The sequence below is a fragment of the Ipomoea nil genome, unplaced genomic scaffold (assembly GCF_001879475.1).
Source record: "Ipomoea nil cultivar Tokyo-kokei standard unplaced genomic scaffold, Asagao_1.1 scaffold2704, whole genome shotgun sequence".
Lineage (NCBI taxonomy): Eukaryota > Viridiplantae > Streptophyta > Magnoliopsida > Solanales > Convolvulaceae > Ipomoea > Ipomoea nil.
Genome location: NW_017619132.1, coordinates 3,593,394 through 3,614,225, shown reverse-complemented (window position 1 = coordinate 3,614,225; position 20,832 = coordinate 3,593,394). Strand labels below are relative to the sequence as shown.

At 37.2% G+C, this 20,832-nt stretch overlaps 2 protein-coding genes across 2 annotated transcripts; both read right to left on the bottom strand.

The window, feature by feature from the left end:
- Nucleotides 1-4,212: 4,212 nt before the first annotated feature.
- On the bottom strand, nt 4,213-5,966 carry LOC109155563 (exopolygalacturonase clone GBGA483-like). Its single transcript, XM_019303161.1, has 3 exons — nt 5,809-5,966; nt 5,345-5,662; nt 4,213-5,243 (listed from the first exon to the last, which is right to left on the bottom strand). Exons 1-3 carry the CDS (start codon nt 5,938-5,940, stop codon nt 4,410-4,412), a joined length of 1,284 nt encoding a protein of 427 aa, XP_019158706.1. The 5' UTR covers nt 5,941-5,966; the 3' UTR covers nt 4,213-4,409.
- A 6,646-nt stretch (nt 5,967-12,612) lies between these two features.
- LOC109155562 (exopolygalacturonase clone GBGA483-like) lies at nt 12,613-14,398 on the bottom strand. The gene is made up of 3 exons (XM_019303160.1): nt 14,209-14,398; nt 13,765-14,082; nt 12,613-13,663 (listed from the first exon to the last, which is right to left on the bottom strand). The coding sequence occupies exons 1-3, from the start codon at nt 14,338-14,340 to the stop codon at nt 12,830-12,832; spliced, it is 1,284 nt and encodes a 427-aa protein (XP_019158705.1). The 5' UTR covers nt 14,341-14,398; the 3' UTR covers nt 12,613-12,829.
- Between the last annotated feature and the right edge of the window lie 6,434 nt (nt 14,399-20,832).

Sequence of the window (20,832 nt, the reverse complement as noted above, 5' to 3'; positions counted from 1 at the left end):
GTAATCTCTATTCCTAGTGAATTTCCACTCACATGGCTTAAACACCCAATAAAATCAAAGATCAGCATCCAATTATTCCTAATTACTACCACCTCCCGATTGGCAACAATCTAGAATAAACTTCCCCTAATAAGTTCCCCTTTCCCAAGGACCAACCATTAGGTGCAATCGTGTGTGCCCTAATTTATGCCCCAACTCCCATTGGTGACACAAACATGGCTATGAAGCTAGTAACTATGGCCATTAATTACAAGCATCAAACAATATTATCACGATTGCAACACAAGTATTAAACCCAAATAATAATATATTAAAGAAACTGAGAGCTCAGGCACATATGTTCATAAACACTTTTACCCAAGAATCTCTAAAGAATTTAGCCAAGCATGACTAAATTATACATAGCAAATATAAATAAAGAATTACAAATCATCAAAAGAGTACAAGAATTAACCAGACGATTTTCCCAAATCTCCCTAGTCTTCTTCTTGCTTTCCAAGACAACTTGTGGCTCTTGATTTCTCTCCTTCTTGTCTCCAAGAATCTCTGAATTCTCCCGGTCCCCGTCTCCGTCATTAGGGTTGAGGAAGGAGGGATTTTATAGTGGGTACAAAGTTGAGATGAAATAGGAATCTTGTACCAAATTGGACTCAAATTCTAATTCCTATATTTAAATAAAGAAATTGTCGTCTTTAATGATATTTAGAATTTGGAAGATTCCTTGAATTGCTAACTTTTAATATGGAGATATGAGCCTTGAAGTCCGCGCAATTGATATTAGGAAAAGAAATCTCGCGCTTATATTGAATTTTGCCCAGCTGCGCCACTTTAGGCGTCTGTTTTCTTTATCCGCGCCACTTTAGGCGTCTGTTTTTATCCCAGAAACAAACGCATATTCGACGCGTCGAGAATTTTCTCAACGCGTCGAGACTTCCTGTGCGCGAATTAATTAGCTACTGGAAAATTTCGACGTGTCGAGCCCTTGGCTCGACGCGTCGAGTCCACTGGGCCCCGAACTCATCCAAAATTGCTCTAAACTCATCCTTGAACTCCCCTTGGTCATATCTTTGACCTAAAATGGTTCAAAAACACTAACAAACACCGTAAAATATTCAAAACAAGTGCGAACCATAATTAAATGATAATAGCAAGGAAAACATGTATTAAATAAGCAAAATTAAAGAGCTTAATTACTGTGATGATTCAAAATAACCATAAAAACAAGCACAGATGTGATAACATCACTTACTTTAATAGAGAGGACTAATTATGAGGTTAATTAGTCGTTGAATTGTTAATGGAATGACTCAATGCCCTAGAGGTGATGAATTCGTGGTGGATCCCACTTTTGTGGTCAAACGAAGCCATGAAAAGAATCACAAAGTAGTACACTAATTGATCATTCCTATAATGTGTGTACTTGTGAGGTTGAGCTACAACTCATAATGAATTCATAACCCGATGAGAATGGTAGTGTTTTTAGACACGCCACTGATTCTTGTTTCCTCATCTTATCCAAATTCAGTTCGTACAAATCACTTGCAGATCCTTGCGTTCTTCATCTTCATATTGTTACGTAAAGTGTTGTTACGTTAGTTGTGGAGCAGCAACAAAATATCCAACAGCTAAATGTCCTAATCTCGGAGAATGCTGGTCCGGGAAAATAAATTACCGCCTGGTTGATCTGTCTTGGCGTGCCTCCATCAATCTCAGCCGACGGCTGTCGATGTGCATCTTGGCCGGAGAAGTAACCTGACAGGTGTGGTGGTTGGTTTCGACCATACGGGTCCCCTCACCATCCCGAACGACGTCAGCCTCCGTAACCGGCCGGAATCCCTCGGCGACCCCTCGGACCCCAGAATTTCAGGAGGTTGGCGATCGTCAAGTTGATGGGGGGGGGGGGGGGTGGGGAAGGATCGTGATGCACTCCCCTCTCCATTTCCACCCTCTGATTGGCCATGCACTGCCTCCATTGCCGGAAAAGACTCCACATGCGACGGACGACTCGGAACCCCCGACTTCGCAGCCGGCAGTCGATCTTCAATCCGGTCTCGGCGATCACTCTGTTGAGCCTCCACGACGTCTCCGAGAGTTTGAGAGAGTCCATCGCCAGCCTGGACTGCCGCCGGAACTGCCATAGGCGAGGCTGGATCGCGTCAAATAAGCCAAGCAACGTAAGTGTACTGATATACTAGGAAGAAGAAAGCAATATACTGAAAAGACAGAATTTCCCCCTACACTGACGGTCAACAAACTCTTATTGGACGGAAGGACCTTTGGTGGAACACTTTAAAAAGTCAAGTGTCTTTTTTGTCCAAATTAAAAGTTAAAGACTAATTTTGGAAAATCGCAATAGTCGGAGGACTATTGCTGGAATTAACTCAATTGAACATTTCCTAATCTGCGTCTCTATTTTTAGTATGCAGTCCATCTTATTATATCACCACCATAGCGTATCTCTAAAAGAGCCAAGAGCCCATGATAGGGGATCAATACATATAATTAGGTACACTGACTGCATACTTAATGAAGATTGTTTCTCGGCATTAGGGAGATAATAGACTAATTTTTAATGAAATACCAAGAAATTCCATAGAATGAAAACATCTTCATTATTTAAATCAATGTACTAGTTAGAATGAACTGTCAAACATATCTATTGATCATAATGATCATAAAAGAGTAATTAGGTCTCATATACCTTGCCAACTTGGACCAAATAAATCTATCGATACTCCAGATGCCAGAAGTATAGGAGATCCATCCGTGTAAGAAATAAGAATTATACTAGATCTAGTAAATAAACATTGTCACTCTTGAAAAAACTTGAATAAATTTTGTCCGTTCGTCCAGATGATGAGAAACCCTAGTCAATTCATAGGTGCACCAAACAAACATAATACTAGGGATGTGAGACATTTCGATTAGGGTCGTATTCTATGGTTACGATTCGACCATATATGTCTTTTTCATTTCGTCAAAAATCTATTTTAATTTATAGACGCTTATGACCTCCCCCTCTATGCCTTGTGGTAATGATTCCTCTGGCATTATGACCTTTACCACAACGATGCTGTCCATAGATCAAATTCTTTCCTCGAGTGGATTTCACTTGACCATTTACGGTTTCATTGTGTGTACTCGGGGTATAAGTTTTGTATAATGTATCACCATGCTATTAAGTATTTTGATTTTGATTGAAGTTCTTTATCTTTTTAAGAGGTTGAATAGAATAACCCGGTTGAAGCGTAATGATTAGATGTGATCTGAATAGTTGAAGCGTAATGATTAGATGTGATCTGAATAGTTCTGGGAAATGTATAGAATCTGGTTACTTAAATATTGTCCTAAACAATTATAAACATGAGAGAGATTTGAGATATTTGTGAAAGTATTATAGTTGTCAAAAATACAATAGCTTTGCAACGTTTGTAACGGATGTAATTATCTTTCATTATTGTATGTCTTTATTGTATCTTGTCCATATATCATTGTACTATGATAAAGATGAATGAACAAGATGATTTTCCTGCCTTCTCCTTTTTTCTGTCTATTACTTCTTATCTTTACTTACATTTTCATTATTTGTTTAACATAATAATAATAATAATAATAATAATAATAATAATAATAAATTAAAATTGTTGATTAAATTGACCAAAAGACATGAATTATATACGAACACCAAAATTAACATTTTTAATAGTGTAGTAGAAATTACACACACAAACACACACACACACACATATATATATATATTGAGAGTTTTATTGTCATCGCGGGTTTGGGGCTGTGGCCCGCAATTGGTGCCAATTTCATTATATTCTGCAATTAATTAGCCTTAATAGAGAACAAGACAAATTAAATGTAAATTCCAATAATTGTATTATTGATGAATGATAGGATAACGACATATATATTATATATTATATTTCACCACTCATGGGGTGCTCATCCTTAGCTTTAGCTTTATATACATTCTTCCAAAAGGTTAAACCCCAACCCAAAGGCCCCTTAGCTTTCTATACATAACACCACGCTTGCCTGGCGTCTTCAACTAATTATATACTACTAATTCAAAGTTTGACTCTTAACGTAAGTAAATTAACCTACCTAGTGACTGCCGATTTTCCTTGTCACCCAAATAATGAAGTGAATGAAATATAAAGTACAAGACAAATAGAATAGAAAAGATATATTGTACTACTACTAAAAAAAAAAAAAATTTCACCTTTCCTGATCTGGTGCAGTGCACACTGATCTAAGTTATTGAACCTATCACTTCCCATATAGGGGAGCAACGTGATACCATTGGAATACAAGGTCCTTGGTCTGATCTAAGCTATTTATTTAAAAACACGTAATTAAGTCTAATTCTAATTAGAGACGGGATACACAGAGTGATTAAGCTAAGCTTTTTTAGGGGCAGAGGCATCTTTTTTAGGGGCAGGGGCAGGGGCACCTGGGGCAGGGGCACCTTCAGGGGCGCCTCCTTTGGTGGCATCACAAATTGCAGGGGAATTTTTGCCGGAAAGTGTTGGCTTCACGTTGTCACATTCCGATATGGTGCTGCCGTTGGTTCCTTTGTATTCCAACTTCACCCCGCTCAACACTACTTTGTTGCACGGTACTCCGGAGCTGCACAGTAATTTCACCGCCACCTTTGTCGCCGACGTCCCCGTTATCTCCTTGAAGCTAACGTCGCTGATCTTTATTTTCGACGGAACGCCGGTCTTGCATTGATTCCAGGGACAATATTGCTGATCGATCAAGATTGGGTTGCTGACGTTGTCCATCTTCACATCTTCGAAGTGCATGCCGGAGGCGACGCCGTTCGGAGACGCCGGCCACGTCTTGATCCTAACGCCGTTGAGAGTATTGGAGAGTTTGCAGTGCTTCACCGTCACTCCCATCACCGGTTGTTCGTTAGGGTATCTTCCTAAGCTTCCAATACTGATTCCGTGGCCAGGGCCGCACTTCACATTTTCGACGGTCACATTCTGGCAACCGTCCCCGAAGGAGATACAGTCATCGCCGGTCTTAATTTCAGCACCATCGACGGTAACCCCATGGGAACGTCCGATGTGGATTCCGTCGGTGTTGGCGCTATCCCCAGGCGCCTTGATAGTGATTTTGCTCAACGTTAGGTTCTTGGCCTGTATCACATTCATGTGGAAAAACTTGCTGTCCACCGACGTTACTCCTTTCACCACCCCGTTCGTCAACGTACCAAAGTTGAGGTTCTATTTAAAAATATATGCATTCATTTGAATTCTTAATGAATAATAAACAAATAAAAGAATAGATTAATAATAAGAGACTCTCGATCAGATCGAGTACTTACAATGGGGAGGTTTTTACAGTTTCCGTTGAAATTCTTGTTACAGTTGTTTATCTTCCAGGCGGCGGAACCCCGACCGTCGAAAGTGCCGCCGGTGACCGTCAAGTCTTTAACCATGCTGAACAAAATCCATCCGTCTTTTGTTTTGAACGCAGTGGGGTCGGTTGGCGCGATAAAAGTGGCGTCTCCCGCATCAAATGTTATGGCACTCTTACAAGGACCTAGAAACCCAATCTGACCCACCATATACTTGCCGGCAGGAACTTTCAGCGTGCTCGGCGCCGCCGCTTTGCATACCTCACCCCAAGCTTTCTTAAAAGCCTACTCAAATAAACCACAAAATACAATCAAATCAAACTATATATATATATATATATATATATATATATATATATATATATATATATATATATATATATAGAGAGAGAGAGAGAGAGAGAGAGATAGTATTGCATGTATGTTTGTACCGGAGCATCATCGCACTTCCCGTCGCCTTTTGCACCAGATTTTTTAACGCTAACTTCAACACCCTGCACTGTTGCTACAAGATATGCCACATAGAAAAAAATCAATGCAGCTTGAATCACCTTGGAACCCATCCTGATTTTTTTTTTTTTTTTTTTTTAATGTAATTTTTTTTTTTTAGATTTTTTGTTTTATTGGTTGAAATCCAGATGGGAATCTGAAATGATCGCCCAAAACTGATTTATAAGGTGAGAAGAGAGTGTGCTACCACAAATATGAACATAATTCTAGGAAAATTATGGTGGGTGTGTAAGTGTGTTACAGGTGTTTGGTTCCAATTGGATTTTTCACTCTCAAAGCCTAACTTTGTGGAACTTACAATTGATGTAAATATTATGATACACTTATTCCATGATTTTTATTTTGAATTAATTCCCGAAATGGTCATCCGACTATGATCTTTTTTTCAAATTAGTCCCTTGACTTTTTCTCTGTCTATTCCTTCATTATTTATGTGTTTGGCATGCAAATCATGTAAATATAATGAACATTTACTACTTGTGATTTACTCCGTATTATATTACTTGTGGCATGCAAAGCTGTGTAATTTATATACATTCAGTGTGCTATTTGTGAGGCGAACACCAATTTTCATAGCCCGCGACATGTATGTCATAAATTGAAAATAGTTTTTTTTAAAAGAAATTTTTGCACTTATTTGGTGTTTATTTTCCACATGATTGTTGAGTGAGGTTATTATTTAATGTGTATGCTTTCCCTATTTGAACATATATGATTGTAAAGACCCAAATCTTTTTAAAATTATAGTATGAGCAATTGGGTCACTTTGGATCAATTATGATAAGTTGTATTTTCTAATCTAGATAGATACGTTAGATATATATGTCAAGCAGTAGTTTCCTTTTCACATGACTTTTTTTCTAAAGAACATGTGAAAGGAAATTTCTGAATTATCTGTTGTTTTGGAGATATCGAACTTGATATACTACTGCTTTAAATTCAAATCTAGCTCAATGAATATCGTGGTGATTTCTCCATACACATAGTACGGGGTAGAATCGAACATGAGTAAATTCTAGCAATAGTCCTCCGACTATTGCGATTTTTCAAAATTAGTCCTCGACTTTAATTTCAATTTGGACAAAAAAGACACTTGACCTTTTAATGTGTTCCACCAAAGGTCCTTCCGTTAGGTTTTCGTTTGTTGGCTGTTAATTTAAGGGGTAATTGTGTCTTTTCATTATATTGTGTCTATCAAGTGAAGGGTAGAATGATACATTACTTGGTCTTCTAATCGACTGCTTAAATCCCCAATTGTAACACTTAACTGAACAAATTCTCAGCGATTAACTAATAAACATAGCATATTGGAAATGATAATTCATTACAAATCAATTCTCCAAATTACATAAACAGATAAGATAACCGCCGGGAAAATGAATTACCGCCTTGAGAGAAGAATCTGATAAGATAACTGTCGGGAAAATGAATTACGGCTTCGCATCCCTCGCTTTCCGATCACTGAAATCCACCCGCCACTGCGGCAGTCCCACCTCTCTATTGCCCCTTCATCACCACTCTCTCTAACCACAGTCCTTCTCCTCTTCATCTTCAGCCCCGCCTTCCTCCCCTGCTACTCATCAATACCCCCAGACCTTGGATGGATTGGAGAGCAGGCTAGCCGCCGAGTCGTCGACGCTAGGAAACTTCATGGGGCTCTAATCGGATAATGAGTACTCCGTCGAGGTCGGGACGAAGAAGAAGCCGCTCCCGAATCCGAAGTGGATGAAGGAAGCAATCCATGTAGGAGAGAAGTACACGCAAATTAAGAAGAAGTTGAGGGAGTTGAAGTTCCACACTGAATGGATGGAAACTTTACCATTTTGACATGAAGGATTGACCTCTCTGAACTGCTGCTTTGCGGCTCTGTTTGGCAGAGCTTATTTTAAGTTCCTAATAAGCTATAAGCTCTGTTTGGTAATGTTTCCAAAATAAGCTCATAGCTTAAAATAAGAGCTTATTTTTGAACGCTACTTTAGGTAGCGTTTCAAAATAATCTCCTCGCTTCCTAACTTTTTAACCATCTTTATCCTTATTATTTTAAAGAAATGACATAATTTACCATTCCCAATTAAAACCGTTTTCTCTTCTCCTTTATCCGCAACTTTCAACGCAATTATTATTATTATTATTATTATTATTATTATTATTATTATTATTATTATTATTATTATTATTATGAGATTTGCAACAATATTGCTACTATGAGATGTTAGATCATGATTACGCTAATAGTTTTATTTCAAAATGTTAATTTTTTTTAAAGACAAAATGTTAAATTTTAATATGTAAACAAACTAATTTAAATTTTACGAAGATGTCCTTTTTAGTCTTTTTACATTTATCAGCTTATCAAAAAGTTATTTTTACCAAATACTTTCAGTCATAACAGCTAGCTTAACAGCTCTTCAGTTTTCAGCTCCGAGCTTATAGCTTTTCAGCTTTCACCTCCTAGCTTATAGTTTTTCAGCTAGATTTGCCAAACAGAGCCTGTCTGTTGTGGAGTTGGTGACGAGTTCATACCAGTGAAAATGCACTGCCAATCCTATATGACCCCGTTGTTGTAGCTTATCCCGTGCGGTTTTGAACAACAGTTTGGTGGCCACATCCCCCAACGATAAGCACAAATGATCCTCATATTGGACTCGTTGAAGGGATTCTAACCAATTGAAACTATGAAGAATGGCAGCAGGAGTGAAGAGTAATGGGTCTAATGCTTCCTCTTAATTAATCTAAGTATAAAAAAAATGCTTTAACATTAATGTGTGTGGTTATTTAAATGAGTATTAGCAGTGCATCATGCATCTTTAAATTTCATCATTATATTGCATTGCAATAATATTACTGCATGCATGCATTAATTATGATGTTATAAATAGATGCTCAACTCAGTACATGTACAGATGGAGTATGACTGAGTACATAACTTATTAAGAAGTATTAATTTCTTGGGTTTAGAATTTTAATACTACGTATTAATATATGGTGTCCCTTGCTTTAAAAAAATAATAATAATAATAATAATGCATTCAAAAAAAAAAATGTATATATGCATATGTATACATTGCATGGGTAGATTACATTCGGACTCACCTAAGTTAATTATTAGCTCTCTTGTTTTCTAGGAAAATCGGGTTTTGGATTCTAGATCTATTGTTCAAAGCCAGATTCTTTAATTTGCTGAAAAGCCAAGTAATTGTGGTTGAAAATTATTCTTGAGCAAATACTAGTTTGAATATATTTTGCATATCAGATTAATTTCTTTCAAGAATAGTATGCGAAACTTGTGATTATGTTGCTCAATTTGAAGTAGCATGCAAACAATATTACTTTTGTGACTTAATACCAATGAGAATTTATTATTGTTTAACACCTTAATTGAGTCATCTTGAAGATTTATAAAGGGAAACTTTAGTGGTTTGAAGTAACCAATTTGGTTAAAATATATTCCACTATTGATGTGTATTAATCAATAGTTTGCATAGCTTAGCCTACTAAGGAGCCAATGTTGGGCACCAAAGACTAATCTAGGTAAGAGATCAAGTACATTATTTGAGAAAAAGTATTTGTAAGTGCTGCATTGTGGGGTGAATTAATTCTTTATATATTTTTTTCTTAAAAGTCTTTCTGCGGTACCGACAATAATGGTAAAATAGAATATTTCATGTTGGACATGAAAATCTTAAGGGAATTATTTGTGAGGAAATAGAGTACTCGCCCAAGTGTACATAAGTTTGATCGAGAGGATCAACTTACTTGAATAAAGAGGATCAACTTACTTTAATAGAGAGGACTAATTATGAGGTTAATTAGTCGTTGAATTGTTAATGGAATGGCTCAAAGCCCAAGAGGTGATGAATTCGTGGTGGATCCCACTTTTGTGGTCAGACGAAGCCATGAAAAGAATCACAAAGTAGTACACTAATTGATCATTCCTATAATGTGTGTACTTGTGAGGTTGAGCTACAGCTCTTAATGAATTCATAACCCGATGAGAATGGTAGTGTTTTTAAACACGCCACTGATTCTTGTTTCCTCATCTTGTCCAAATTCAGTTCGTACAAATCACTTGCAGATCCTTGCGTTCTTCATCTTCATATTGTTACGTAAAGTGTTGTTACGTTAGTTGTGGAGCAGCAACAAAATATCCAACAGCTAAATGTCCTAATCTCGGAGAATGCTGGTCCGGGAAAATAAATTTCTGCCTGGTTGATCTGTTTTGGCGTGCCTCCATCAATCTCAGCCGAAGGCTGTCGATGTGCATCCTGGCCGGAGAAGTAATCTGACAGGTGTGGTGGTTGGTTTCGACCATACGGGTCCCCTCACCATCCCGAACGACGTCAGCCTCCGCAACCGGCCGGAATCCCTCAGCGACCCCTCGGACCCCAGAATTTCAGGAGGTTGGCGATCGTCAAATTGATTGGGGGGGGGGGGGGGAAGGATCATGATGCACTCCCCTCTCCATTTCCACCCTCTGATTGGCCATGCACTGCCTCCATCGCCGGAAAAGACTCCACATGCGACGGACGACTCGGAACCCCCGACTTCGCAGCCGGCAGTCGATCTTCAATCCGGTCTCGGCGATCACTCTGTTGAGCCTCCACGACGTCTCCGAGAGTTTGAGAGAGTCCATCGCCAGCCTGGACTGCCGCCGAAACTGCCATAGGCGAGGCTGGATCGCGTCAAATAAGCCAAGCAACGTAAGTGTACTGATATACTAGGAAGAAGAAAGCAATATACTGAAAAGACAGAATTGCCCCCTACACTGACGGTCAACAAACTCTTATTGGACGGAAGGACCTTTGGTGGAACACTTTAAAAAGTCAAGTGTCTTTTTTGTCCAAATTAAAAGTTAAGGACTAGTTTTGGAAAATCGCAATAGTCGGAGGACTATTGCTGGAATTAACTCAATTGAACATTTCCTAATCTGCGTCTCTATTCTTAGTATGCAGTCCATCTTATTATATCACCACCATAGCGTACCTCTAAAAGAGCCAAGAGCCCATGATAGGGGATCAATACATATAATTAGGTACACTGACTGCATACTTAATGAAGATTGTTTCTCGGCATTAGGGGAGATAATAGACTAATTTTTAATGAAATACCAAGAAATTCCATAGAATGAAAACATCTTCATTATTTAAATCAATGTACTAGTTAGAATGAACTGTCAAACATATCTATTGATCATAATGATCATAAAAGAGTAACTAGGTCTCATATACCTTGCCAACTTGGACGAAATAAATCTATCGATACTCCTGATGTCAGAAGTATAGGAGATCCATCGGTGTAAGGAATAAGAATTGTACTAGATCTAGTAAATCAACATTGTCACTCTTGAAAAAACTTGAATAAATTTTGTCCGTTCGTCCAGATGATGAGAAGTCCTAGTCAATTCATAGGTGCACCAAACAAACATAATACTAGGGATGCGAGACATTTCGATTAGGGTCGTATTCTATGGTTACGATTCGACCATATATGTCTTTTTCATTTCGTCAAAAATCTATTTCTCTATGCCTTGCGGTAATGATTCCTCTGGCATTACGACCTTTACCACAACGATGCTGTCCATAGATCAAATTCTTTCCTCGAGTGGATTTCACTTGACCATTTACGGTTTCATTGCATGTAATCGGGATATAAGTTTTGTATAATTGTATCACCATGCTATTAAGTATTTTGATTTTGATTGAAGTTCTTTATCTTTTTAAGAGGTTGAATAGAATAACCCGGTTGAAGCGTAATGATTAGATGTGATCTGAATAGTTCTGGGAAATGTATAGAATCTGGTTACTTAAATATTGTCCTAAACAATTATAAATATGAGAGAGATTAGAGATATTTGGAACAGTATTATAGTTGTCGAAAATACAATAGCTTTGCAACGTTTGTAACGGATGCAATTATCTTTCATTATTGTATGTCTTTATTGTATCTTGTCAATATATCATTGTACTATGATAACGATGAATGAACAAAATGATCTTCCTGCCTTCTCCTTTTTTCTGTCTATTACTTCTTATGTTTACTTACGTTTTCATTATTTGTTTAACATAATAATAATAATAATAATAATAATAATAATAATAATACAAATAAATTAAAATTGTTGATTAAATTGACCAAAAGACATGAATTATATACGAACACCAAAATTAACATTTTTAATATAGAAATTACACACACACACACACACATATATATATATATATATATATATATATATATATATATATATATATATATATATATATATATAGTGAGTGTTTTATTGTTGCCTCGGGTTTGGGGTTGTGGCCCGCAATTGGTGCCAATTTCATTATATTCTGCAATTAATTAGCCTTAATAGAGAACAAGACAAATTAAATGTAAATTCCAATAATTGTATTATTGATGAATGATAGGATAACAACATATATATTATATATTATATTTCACCACTCATGGGGTGCTCATCCTTACCTTTAGCTTTATGTACATTCTTCCAAAAGGTTAAACCCCAACCCAAAGGGCCCTTAGCTTTCTATACATAACACCACGCTTGCCTGGCGTCTTCAACTAATTATATACTACTAATTCAAAGTTTGACTCCTAACGTAAGTAAATTAACCTACCTAGTGACTACCGATTTTCCTTGTCACCCAAATAATGAACTGAATGAAATATAAAGTACAAGACAGAATGAAATATAAAGTACAAGACAAATAGAATAGAAAAGATATATTGTACTACTACTAAAAAAAAAGAATTTCACCTTTCCTGATCTGGTGCAGTGCACACTGATCTAAGTTATTGAACCTATCACTTCCCATATAGGGGAGCAACGTGATACCATTGGACTACAAGGTACTTGGTCTGATCTAAGCTATTTATTTACAAACACGTAATTAAGTCTAATTCTAATTAGAGACGGGATTACACAGAGTGATTAAGCTAAGCTTTTTTAGGGGCAGGGGCATCTTTTTTAGGGGCAGGGGCAGGGGCACCTGGGGCAGGGGCACCCTCAGGGGCGCCTCCTTTGGAGGCATCACAAATTGCAGGGGAATTTTTGCCGGAGAGTGTTGGCTTCACGTTGTCACATTCCGATATGGCGCTGCCGTTGGTTCCTTTGTATTCCAACTTCACCCCGCTCAACACTACTTTGTTGCACGGTACTCCGGAGCTGCACAGTAATTTCACCGCCACCTTTGTCGCCGACGTCCCCGTTATCTCCTTGAAGCTAACGTCGTTGATCTTTATTTTCGACGGAACGCCAGTCTTGCATTGATTCCAGGGACAATATTGCTGATCGATCAAGATTGGGTTGCTGACGTTGTCCATCTTCACATCTTCGAAGTGCATGCCGGAGGCGACGCCGTTCGGAGACGCCGGCCACGTCTTGATCCTAACGCCGTTGAGAGTATTGGAGAGTTTGCAGTGCTTCACCGTCACTCCCATCACCGGTTGTTCGTTAGGGTATCTTCCTAAGCTTCCAATACTGATTCCGTGGCCGGGGCCGCACTTCACATTTTCGACGGTCACATTCTGGCAACCGTCCCCGAAGGAGATACAGTCATCGCCGGTCTTAATTTCAGCACCATCGACGGTAACCCCATGGGAACGTCCGATGTGGATTCCGTCGGTGTTGGCGCTATCCCCCGGCGCCTTGATAGTGATTTTGCTCAACGTTAGGTTCTTGGCCTGTATCACATTCATGTGGAAAAACTTGCTGTCCACCGACGTTACTCCTTTCACCACCCCGTTCGTCAACGTACCAAAGTTGAGGTTCTATTTAAAAATATATGCATTCATTTGAATTCTTAATGAATAATAAACAAATAAAAGAATAGATTAATAATAAGAGACTCTCGATCAGATCGAGTACTTACAATGGGGAGGTTTTTACAGTTTCCGTTGAAATTCTTGTTACAGTTGTTTATCTTCCAGGCGGCGGAACCCCGACCGTCGAAAGTGCCGCCGGTGACCGTCAAGTCTTTAACCATGCTGAACAAAATCCATCCGTCTTTTGTTTTGAACGCAGTGGGGTCGGTTGGCGCGATAAAAGTGGCGTCTCCCGCATCAAATGTTATGGCACTCTTACAAGGACCTAGAAACCCAATCTGACCCACCATATACTTGCCGGCCGGAACTTTCAGCGTGCTCGGCGCCGCCGCTTTGCATACCTCACCCCAAGCTTTCTTAAAAGCCTACTCAAATAAACCACAAAATACAATCAAATCAAACTATATATATATATATATATATATATATATATATATATATATATATAGAGAGAGAGAGAGAGAGAGATAGTATTGCATGTATGTTTGTACCGGAGCATCATCGCACTTCCCGTCGCCTTTTGCACCAGATTTTTTAACGCTAACTTCAACACCCTGTACTGTTGCTACAAGATATGCCACATAGAAAAAAATCAATGCAGCTTGAATCACCTTGGAACCCATCCTGTTAATGTAATTTTTTTTTTTTAATGTAATTTTTTTTTTTTTTTTAGATTTTTTAATGTAATTTTTTTTTTTTTTTTTAGATTTTTTGTTTTATTGGTTGAAATCCAGATGGGAATCTGAAATGATCGCCCAAAACTGATTTATAAGGTGAGAAGAGAGTGTGCTACCACAAATATGAACATAATTCTAGGAAAATTATGGTGGGTGTGTAAGTGTGTTACAGGTGTTTGGTTCCAATTGGATTTTTCACTCTCAAAGCCTAACTTTGTGGAACATACAATTGATGTAAATATTATGACACACTTATTCCATGATTTTTATTTTGAATTAATTCCCGAAATGGTCATCCGACTATGATCTTTTTCTCAAATTAGTCCCTTGACTTTTTCTCTGTCTATTCCTTCATTATTTATGTGTTTGGCATGCAAATCATGTAAATATAATGAACATTTACTAGTTGTGATTTACTCCGTATTATATTACTTGTGGCGTGCAAAGCTGTGTAATTTATATACATTCAGTGTGCTATTTGGGAGGCGAACATCAATTTTCATAGCCCATGACATGTATGTATATACTTTAAATATTAGAGCTTGCATTAAGTAGATGGCTTCTTTTATGTAAAGATGAGAGCAGTCTTACAATTCCGGTGGCTGTGGTTTCGGTGGTCTCCAAAAGTTAAAATTTACTCAAATCATGCTGGTTTGGGTTTGCCTGAAGCAAACAAATTGTGAATATGTGGTATGATGGTTTGTCATAAATTGAAAATAGTTTTTTTTTAAAAGAAATTTTTGCACTTATTTGGTGTTTATTTTCCACATGATTGTTGAGTGAGGTTATTATTTAATGTGTATGCTTTTCCTATTTGAACATATATGATTGTAAAGACCTAAATCTTTTTAAAATTATAGTATGCGCAATTGGGTCACTTTGGATCAATTATGATAAGTTGTATTTTCTAATCTAGATAGATACGTTAGATATATATGTCAAGCAGTAGTTTCCTTTTCACATGACTTTTTTTTTTAAAGAACTTGTGAAAGGAAATTTCTGAATTATCTGTTGTTTCGGAGATATCGAACTTGATATACTACTGTTTTAAATTCAAATCTAGCTCAATGCATATCGTGGTGATTTCTCCATACCATTAATACGGGGTAGAATCGAACATGAGTTAATTCTAGCAATAGTCCTCCGTCTATTGCGATTTTTCAAAATTAGTTATCGACTTTAATTTTAATTTGGACAAAAAAGACACTTGACATTTTAAAGTGTTCCACCAAAGGTCCTTCCGTTAGGTTTTCGTTTGTTGGCTGTTAATTTAAGGGGTAATTGTGTCTTTTCATTATATTGTGTCTATCAAGTGAAGGGTAGAATGATACATTACTTGGTCTTCTAATTGACTGCTTAAATCCCCAATTGTAACACTTAACTGAACAAATTCTCAGCGATTAACTGATAAACATAGCATATTGGAAATGATAATTCATTACAAATCAATTCTCTAAATTACATAAACAGATAAGATAACCGCCGGGAAAATGAATTACCGCCGTGAGAGAAGAATCAGATAAGATAACTGCCGGGAAAATGAATTACGGCTTCGCATCCCTCGCTTTCCATTCACTGAAATCCACCCGCCACTGCGGCAGTCCCACCTCTCTATTACCCCTTCATCACCACTCTCTCTAACCACAGTCCTTCTCCTCTTCATCTTCAGCCCCGCCTTCCTCCCCTACTACTCATCGATACCCTAGACCTTGGATGGATTGGAGAGCAGGCTAGCCGCCGAGTCGTCGACGCTGGGAAACTTCATGGGGCTCTAATCGGATAACGAGTACTCCGTCGAGGTCGGGACGAAGAAGAAGTCGCTCCCGACTCCGAAGTGGATGAAGGAAGCGATCCATGTAGGAGAGAAGTTCACGCAAATTAAGAAGACGTTGAGGGAGTTGAAGTTCCACACTGAATGGAAGGAAACTTTACCATTTTGACATGAAGGATTGACCTCTCTGAACTGCTGTTTTGCGGCTCTGTTTGGCAGAGCTTATTTTAAGTTCCTAATAAGCTATAAGCTCTGTTTGGTAATGTTCCCAAAATAAGCTCATAGCTTAAAATAAGAGCTTATTTTTGAACGCTACTTTAGGTAGCGTTTCAAAATATGCTCCTAGCTTCCTAACTTTTTTTCCATCTTTATCCTTATTATTTTAAAGAAATGACATAATTTACCATTCCCAATTAAAACTGTTTTCTCTTCTCCTTTATCCGCAACTTTCAATGCAATTATTATTATTATTATTATTATTATTATTATTATTATTATTATTATTATTATTATTATTATTATTATTATTGTTATTGTTATTATTATGAGATTTGCAACAATATTGCTACTATGAGATGTTTGATCATGATTATGCTAATAGTTTTATTTTAAAATGTTAATTTTTTTTAAAGACAAAATGTTAAATTTTAATATGTAAATAAACTAATTTAAATTTTACGAAGATGTCCTTTTTAGTCTTTTTACATTTATAAGCTTATCAAAAAGCTATTTTTACCAAATACTTTCAATCATAACAGCTAGCTTAATAGCTCATCAGTTTTCAGCTCCGAGCTTATAGCTTTTCAGCTTTCACCTCCTAGCTTATAGCTTTTCCGCTAGGTTTGCCAAACAGAGCCTGTCTGTTGTGGAGTTGGTGACGAGTTCATACCAGTGAAAATGCACTGCCTATCCTATATGACCCCGTTGTTGTAGCTTATCCTATGCGGTTTTGAACAACAGTTTGGTGGCCACATCCCCCAACGATAAGCACAAATGATCCTCATATTGGACTCGTTGAAGGGATTCTAACCAATTGAAACTATGAAGAATGGCAGCAGGAGTGAAGAGTAATGGGTCTAATGCTTCCTCTTAATTAATCTAAGTATAAAAAAAATGCTTTAACATTAATGTGTATGGTTATTTAAATGAGTATTAGCAGTGCATCATGCATCTTTAAATTCCATCATTATATTGCATTGCAATAATATTACTGCATGCATTCATTAATTATGATGTTATAAATAGATGCTCAACTCAGTACATGTACAGATGAAGTATGACTGAGTACATAACTTATTAAGAAGTATTAATTTCTTGGGTTTAGAATTTTAATACTACGTATTAATATATGGTGTCCCTTGCTTAATAATAATAATAATAATAATAATAATAATAATGCATTCAAAAAAAAAAAATAATGTATATATGCATATGTATACATTACATGGGTAGATTACATTGGGACTCACCTAAGTTGATTATTACCTCTCTTGGTTTCGAGCAAATTGGGTTTTGGATTCAAGATCTATTGTTCAAAGCCAGATTCTTTATTTTGCTGAAAAGCCAAGTAATTGTGGTTGAAAATTATTCTTGAGCAAATACTAGTTTGAATATATTTTGCATATCAGATTAATTTCTTTCAAGAATATTATGCGAAACTTGTGATTATGTTGCTCAATTTGAAGTAGCATGCAAACAATATTATTTTTGTGACTTAATGCCAATGAGAATTTATTATTGTTTAACACCTTAATTGAGTCATCTTGAAGATTTATAAAGGGAAACTTTAGTGGTTTGAAGTAACCAATTTGGTTAAAATATATTCCACTATTGATGTGTATTAATCAATAGTTTGCATAGCTTAGTCTACTAAGGAGCCAATGTTGGGCACCAAAGACTAATCTAGGTAAGTGATCAAGTACATTATTTGAGAAAAAGTATTTGTAAGTGCTAAATTGTGGGGTGAATTAATTCTTTATATATTTCTTTCTTAAAAGTCTTTCTGTGGTACCGACAATAATGGTAAAATAGAATATTTCATGTTGGACATGAAAATCTTAAGGGAATTATTTGTGAGCAAATAGAGTACTCGCCCAAGTGTACATAAGTTTGATCGAGAGGATCAACTTACTTGAATAAAGAGGATCAACTTACTTTAATAGAGAGGACTAATTATGAGGTTAATTAGTCGTTGAATTTTTAATGGAATGGCTCAAAGCCCAAGAGGTGATGAATTCGTGGTGGATCCCACTTTTGTGGTCAAACGAAGCCATGAAAAGAATCACAAAGTAGTACACTAATTGATCATTCCTATAATGTGTGTACTTGTGAGGTTGAGCTACAGCTCTTAATGAATTCATAACCCGATGAGAATGGTAGTGTTTTTAGACACGCCACTGATTCTTGTTTCCTCATCTTGTCCAAATTCAGTTCGTACAAATCACTTACAGATCCTTGCGTTCTTCATCTTCATATTGTTACGTAAAGTGTTGTTACGTTAGTTGTGGAGCAGCAACAAAATATCCAACAGCTAAATGTCCTAATCTCGGAGAATGCTGGTCCGGGAAAATAAATTTCCGCCTGGTTGATCTGTTTTGGCGTGCCTCCATCAATCTCAGCCGAAGGCTGTCGATGTGCATCCTGGCCGGAGAAGTAATCTGACAGGTGTGGTGGTTGGTTTCGACTATACGGGTCCCCTCATCATCCCGAACGACGTCAGCCTCCGCAACCGACCGGAATCCCTCAGCGACCCCTCGGACCCCAGAATTTCAGGAGGTTGGCGATCGTCAAATTGATTGGGGGGGGGGGGGGGGAAGGATCGTGATGCACTCCCCTCTCCATTTCCACCCTCTGATTGGCCATGCACTGCCTCCATCGCCGGAAAAGACTCCACATGCGACGGACGACTCGGAACCCCCGACTTCGCAGCCGGCAGTCGATCTTCAATCCGGTCTCGGCGATCACTCTGTTGAGCCTCCACGACGTCTCCGAGAGTTTGAGAGAGTCCATCGCCAGCCTGGACTGCCGCCGAAACTGCCATAGGCGAGGCTGGATCGCGTCAAATAAGCCAAGGAACGTAAGTGTACTGATATACTAGGAAGAAGAAAGCAATATACTGAAAAGACAGAATTGCCCCCTACACTGACGGTCAACAAACTCTTATTGGACGGAAGGACCTTTGGTGGAACACTTTAAAAAGTCAAGTGTCTTTTTTGTACAAATTAAAAGTTGAGGACTAATTTTGGAAAATCGCAATAGTCGGTGGACTATTGCTGGAATTAACTCAATTGAACATTTCCTAATCTGCGTCTCTATTTTTAGTATGCAGTCCATCTTATTATATCACCACCATAGCGTACCTCTAAAAGAGCCAAGAGCCCATGATAGGGGATCAATACATATAATTAGGTACACTGACTGCATACTTAGTGAAGATTGTTTCTCGGCATTAGGGGAGATAATAGACTAATTTTTAATGAAATACCAAGAAATTCCATAGAATGAAAATATCTTCATTTTTTAAATCAATGTACTAGTTAGAATGAACTGTCAAACATATCTATTGATCATAATGATCATAAAAGAGTAACTAGGTCTCATATACCTTGCCAACTTGGACGAAATAAATCTATCGATACTCCTGATGCCAGAAGTATAGGAGATCCATCGGTGTAAGAAATAAGAATTATACTAGATCTAGTAAATAAACATTGTCACTCTTGAAAAAACTTGAATAAATTTTGTCCGTTCGTCCAGATGATAAGAAACCCTAGTCAATTCATAGGTGCACCAAACAAACATAATACTAGGGATGCGAGATATTTCGATTAGGGTCGTATTCTATGGTTACGATTCGACCATATATGTCTTTTTCATTTCGTCAAAAATATATTTTAATTTATAGACGCTTATGACCTCCCCCTATATGCCTTGCGGTAATGATTCCTCTGGTATTACGGCCTTTACCACAACGATGTTGTCCTTAGATCAAATTCTTTCCTCGAGTGGATTTCACTTGACCATTTACGGTTTCATTGCGTGTACTCGGGGTATAAGTTTTGTATAATTGTATCACCATGCTATTAAGTATTTTGATTTTGATTGAAGTACTTTATCTTTTTAAGAGGTTGAATAGAATAACTCGGTTGAAGCGTAATGATTAGATGTGATCTGAATAGTTCTGGGAAATGTATAGAATCTGGTTACTTAAATATTGTCCTAAACAATTATAAATATAAGAGAGATTTGAGATATTTGTGAAGGTATTATAGATGTCGAAAATACAATAGCTTTGCAACGTTTGTAATAGATGTAATTATCTTTCATTATTGTATGTCTTCCTGCCTTCTCCTTTTTTCTGTCAATTACTTCTTATCTTTACTTACGTTTTCATTATTTGTTTAACATAATAATAATAATAATAATAATAATAATAATAATAATAATAATACAAATAAATTAAAATTGTTGATTAAATTGACCAAAAGACATGAATTATATATGTGTGTGTGTGTGTGTGAGTAATTTCTACTACACTATTATATATATATATATATATATATATATATATATATATAGTGAGTGTTTTATTGTTGTCTCGGGTTTGGGGTTGTGGCCCGCAATTGGTGCCAATTTCATTATATTCTGCAATTAATTAGCCTTAATAG

Bases quoted from the DNA above. Each gene is read 5' to 3' on its own strand.
- LOC109155562 (XM_019303160.1), bottom strand. From the start codon at position 14,340: ATGGGTTCCAAGGTGATTCAAGCTGCATTGATTTTTTTCTATGTGGCA. The intron at 14,083-14,208 runs GTACAAACATAC...TTATTTGAGTAG, and splicing joins GGAAGTGCGATGATGCTCCG to GCTTTTAAGAAAGCTTGGGG. The intron at 13,664-13,764 runs GTAAGTACTCGA...ATTTTTAAATAG, and splicing joins ACTGTAAAAACCTCCCCATT to AACCTCAACTTTGGTACGTT.
- LOC109155563 (XM_019303161.1), bottom strand. From the start codon at position 5,940: ATGGGTTCCAAGGTGATTCAAGCTGCATTGATTTTTTTCTATGTGGCA. The intron at 5,663-5,808 runs GTACAAACATAC...TTATTTGAGTAG, and splicing joins GGAAGTGCGATGATGCTCCG to GCTTTTAAGAAAGCTTGGGG. The intron at 5,244-5,344 runs GTAAGTACTCGA...ATTTTTAAATAG, and splicing joins ACTGTAAAAACCTCCCCATT to AACCTCAACTTTGGTACGTT.